Below are 5,000 nucleotides of genomic sequence, written 5' to 3'. Positions count from 1 at the left end.
CAGCATCAACTCCTACCAGGTAATTTTAAATGAAGCGAGCAGCCGAGTCCAATGTTTGCACCACGGAGGGGGGACAGCAACAGGCCCGATGTTAAAATGATGAAATGAACATGCATTTTGGTTTAAATATCACAGACTATCATCAAATGTATATTCTTAAAATCCAGACTTTCTTTTGCAAGTCAATAGGTTGTGTCATTATACATATAATATTTTTGGTTCTTCTACCAAAGCTGTAACATGAGCCAATACAAAGTGTGTCATTTCCTGACTTTGAGAATCTTTGAATCTAACATAATCATATGAGAACTACAAAGAAAAAAGTGGAAAGAATAAAAGGAAAAGTGATTTTGGGGAGTGGTGAGACAACCAAAAATCAAGTTTTAAACTCTATTGAAATGAACCATGTTCTTGTTAGACATTTTCAACATAGTGATGAAAACAAAACATGTACACCTGAGTAGAAAATCTAAATCAGAAATTTCATTTTGGCTTCAAATGCAGGCCTCTCACACCCATTCCAAATTATTTATTATTTTATCCTGATATATAGAATCACGTTTTAAAACACTGCCGACAATTCAGATGACGGGCCGTGTCGTGCTGGAGCCCCAACAGCGTGCAAGTTCAAACCTCAGCTCTTCGTTTCATTGCATCAGATGTCCTTGAGTTCCTCAGGCATAGGAGCACCTGGATGCTTGTTCTCAAAGTGCTGCTTGAAGGTCTTGGGGTCTGGCATCATGCCCTGAAAAGTATGGAAATTGTCTTCACAATCAATATGCTAAAAACACTCATTCACTCTCTCTCTCTCTGTGTGTTGAATAAACACCATGCTTACATTCCTTGAAAATGGATATTTAAAGTAAGAACAAATTGACTAGTGTTACTGAATTACACTAATGATTGACTGGGTCAGAACTGTTCAGCTAAACAGGAACTGCGACACTGCAAACACATGCCAATGGGAACAGTAACAAACTGTCCCACTGGATTTAGATATTAATGCAATGCTTTTTATTTATAACAAAGTAAATTATGCTCTTTTGAAGATGAGTGTACAGAAGATAAATTCACTGAAAGTATTACTGCTTTGCGTCTTGTAGCCTATTTCCTTCCTCATCGCACTGTTCCTAACTTTGACAGTCTCATTACACAATTAACAAAACTCACCCGACAAACAGGGCACTGGTAGGTGAGAGCCTTGGCAGCTGCTTTCTTCTGGGCATTAGCATTGTGGCCCTGTTTTGACTTAATGGCTGCCTGCTTGGCAAGGTTTTTTGCTTGTGACTGAGCTTTTTGATGTCCACGAGCCATTACTGAATCTGCAATGGTAAAAGAGAAAATTATAAAAATTACCTAAAACTTGTAAAGATCTATCTTTACCCCATTCACACAAGGCCTTATATTTACATGATGCCGCTCCTGCCGGGTAGATAACAAGTGTGCTCAGCGACTAAGTGTAGGACCTCTCCCTGTGCTCTGGGGTACCTCACCTCTATGAGGACTTTTCTCCTGCACATTTCAACAGGGTGATAGTAGCTTTTCATATTTATTTAAATTATTATCACAAGTGAAAAAAATGTGTCTATACAAATAGAACACCCATGATTATGTGCATATGTGAAGATTTAAAATTATGTTTTAAGTTAGAGATCATGACTTGATTGTTGAAATTATCAAGACACTTCATGGATATTAGAAGCCTCTTATAACATTTAGAATCTATCCCTATTCCATTCTAGGAAAATGTACAAATAAGACACACACCTCAGAGCTCTTGCTAAGTTCACATAAAGGTACACAATTTGAAATTCATGACTGTAATAGCTTTCAACTTGTTCTTTTACCCACATCTTCCATGGATTTGACCCAAACATAAAAGAACACTTTCAATAACCAATGTGCATCCCAAACAACAAAGGAAAAGTGTCTTCAGTAGACCAGTGACAACAAACATCAATCTAGCTGAAGCACAGGTAATCAGGATCTACACCTGATATTACATATTTTAACTTTAGTTAAATTTGAGGATTCAGTTGCAGTGACCTAATTATGAACTAAACCTTATGTGGGTAGGATTGTCGATACAGTGCTTTCACAGAAAGTAGTTTTGGGATAACTGGATATGGGATGAGGGTTACAAGATGTGAATTTTTGAAAGATATATAGTTCATTTATGCATTGGTGAAATATACTGCTTGAAAGAAACTTCACACATGAAATAAAAATATATAATGTAATATTGCACGTGAGAATAAAATTTTCATTTTCTTCATTGGACTAACCATTACATTTCAGAATGGGTTGCTTACAAATAATCCTGTTGCTCATTGGTAAAATGAGATTTTAATTTCATTAAAGTTTGTTCCTCCCTTGAATTAAAAGCACTTTACACATCAGATCTCGAAGCTCTGGCTAAGATGTACAAGCAACTCCAATCTCAGAGACAAGTTTTGCAGCTGCTACTCATGTTGATTGCTGATTGCAAGCTCCTTCATATCTATTAATTATGATGGAGTATGTTCAGCTGAAATTAAGTCAAATTCACATCTTGAACTGACTAAAAATAGATAGCTTTGGGGGAGTGGAAAAGGCAAGGAGGAAGACAAGAAAGTTACACGAGTGAAATAAAAGGCTTCTGAAAAAAATAAAGGTCCTACTCTTACATATATTATAAATCAATTACTTCTATAAGGAAAATGGGAGTATTGTCCACTGTAAAAAGATGACAGCTTCCTCTGTGTATTTCCAATAGATTTGGGAAACAAGAGACAAACATAGGTGTACATATGGCAATACTTATATTAGGACTAGAAATTTGGTAGGGTTGCCCAAAGAGCACTTAAGCAATAAGTGAGTTACAGAAACACATAGTGCTAATTGTGGATTTTTTCAACGTCTTCCAAAAAGGCTATGCTAAGGTTTAAAAGTGGCCAAGAGAGAACAGAGTAACAGTCATCGTGCTTTCCAAAGAGTTTCATTTTTGTACATCACAAGCCAAAGACAGACATGCATTTGTGAAAAAACAGCCAAGCTTGAGTTGAAGCAACTGAAGCACAGCTTGAGAAATAATTGGTCAGGACTGGATTTCCGTTCATTATACATTGTCCAGAAGGGAGCCAGTTTTAAATCAAAAATAAATTTGTTCAATAAGAACCTAGTCCCATTGCCCTCAGGAAAAGGATAACTCTTCCACAAATGACTAGCAAGATAAAGATTATACATGTTGCCTAGAGTACCATTAGCATGGAGGCCAAAGAGAATGGCATTCTGAACAACTTTATTCTTGTTAACCCGTTAAAACCGGGTAACAAACTATCACATCAGGTGGTGGCAGTACTTGTCGCTAGGAAAGAGATATGTCATGGCTTTTTGAGAATCTAACAGCAAATCTCCACCTTGTATATTACTGCAATCAAAGGCTTCTCAACCTTTCCAGCAATTTCTCATTGTACGAGAAAATATACAAAGCTCTATCATGTCAAACATTCATGATGGTTTGTTGGCTTTTGATGTAACGTTATTTTAGTTGAACTCCAAATCCAAAGGTCTCTCAGACCACCCTGAAGATTAAATTGTTAAATAAGATACCAATCAAAGGTCTATCCTGCCTGAATAAAGGTGGCGGCCGTCTCCTCTGCCTTGGCATGTAATGGTTTTGGTGATTAACTGACACTATGAGGTCATTTTAAGATTACAGTCCTTCATCACGTCACAGAAGATGTTTCTAATAGATTTGGACAAGCCTTGGCCAATAAGTAAATGAACAAAGAAATACATTCATAGAAAGCCAATGGGTTTAGCCATGTATAGTTCAAGTGATTTCTAGCAAAAAATCAACTGGCGTCTAGCACCGTTTCCTTGCTGAGAGAAGCAAATGTCAAAACTCCAATACTATTGTACATGTTTTTAACACTTCTCCCCAGTAAGAAGACTACGATTTCACACCTTTTAGTCTAACGATCTCAATACTAACGCTACCAGCCCCCTCCCCGCCAAGGGGTATTCCCACTCTCTCCCCCTCGGCCCAGGCCTTCAGGAGAAGACGAAAAGAAGGAAAAGGTGGCGAGGGACATAGGCCTAGAGTCGCCCCGGCACCTGCAACCATGCCTCACGACACACTTCCATCTCCACATTTCTCTCTTCCCCTTCCTCTCCTCCTCTCCCTCTAGCTCTCTCAACACCTCAAACAACACCACGCACTCTTATCTACCAGAACAGCGCCAGGGAAGTGGAAAAAAGGCTAGGAATTCCTCACATAAATACCCAAAGTAGGAGCCACGGAAACTGCTCTCTCTCCGCCGATTGTTTTCCCGCTACTACGAAGCGCACGAAGATCCACCGCTGCCGAGCCGCACTTTCTTTCTTATTTATTTCTTATTTCAGGGAAACTTTCTAGTGCTACTGGACTGAGTCTTCGACTTGGCATGTTTTATATCTTTGATTGCGAGGCTTCGGTGACTCTGGACTTTTTTTTCGCGTGAGATTTTTTTTTTGCCTTTTGTACGCTGAGATTTGGGTTGTCAAGTTTAGTTTTTTAGATTAGATTCAGGTTCTGGTCTTTAGGTTTTGCTTCGTTATTCTCCGTAAACTGATAGCATGCCACACGCTAGTTTATATGTTATTACTGATACGATCCTTTCCGAAACGAAATATTCATCTCTGTATTAATAGAATCTTGGGAAGTGCGCATTTTGACTGTGCTTTTAGACTTGACATCCTCGATTATTACCGCTTCTGAAGAAGTTCTGCTTCTACATTTATAATGATTGTATACATATTAGACATGTGTAATGAATGAATGTATTTTCAAGTCTAAGAGAATGATTAGATAGGTCTTTATTGTATTTAGTATTTCTAATCCACAAAACTAAATCTCAGAAACCCTTGACCACTTTCACTAACTTTTTAAAAGTCATTCTCGAAAGAAATACTACGCAAATAATAGAAAAGAGAAAACATATTAGAAGGGCAGAAATAAGAACTCGATTTTCTCATAA

At 37.9% G+C, this 5,000-nt stretch overlaps 1 protein-coding gene across 4 annotated transcripts in view; it reads right to left on the bottom strand.

Moving 5' to 3' along the window:
• Positions 1-5,000, bottom strand: part of LOC122266553 (transcriptional regulator Simba1) — an 8,490-nt gene that overhangs the window by 1,037 nt on the left and 2,453 nt on the right. The window contains exons 1-3 of one of the 4 annotated variants that reach the window (XM_043036353.2): positions 4,267-4,423; positions 1,171-1,322; positions 1-745 (exon numbers count right to left, since the gene is read on the bottom strand). The exon at positions 1-745 is cut by the window's left edge and continues 1,037 nt beyond it. In XM_043036353.2, coding sequence (XP_042892287.1) covers positions 656-745; positions 1,171-1,314 — 234 coding nt within the window. In that variant the 5' untranslated portion in view covers positions 1,315-1,322; positions 4,267-4,423 and the 3' untranslated portion in view covers positions 1-655. Of the gene's footprint in view, positions 746-1,170; positions 1,323-4,203; positions 4,424-5,000 lie in introns of those variants that run through there. The other 3 variants (XM_043036352.2, XM_086538723.1, XM_086538724.1) reach the window with 3 other exon arrangements.

This window comes from Penaeus japonicus, unplaced genomic scaffold (assembly GCF_977035675.1).
Source record: "Penaeus japonicus unplaced genomic scaffold, GWHDUDI00000001_assembly GWHDUDI00000007, whole genome shotgun sequence".
Lineage (NCBI taxonomy): Eukaryota > Metazoa > Arthropoda > Malacostraca > Decapoda > Penaeidae > Penaeus > Penaeus japonicus.
This window is presented reverse-complemented; position numbering and strand designations above follow the sequence as displayed.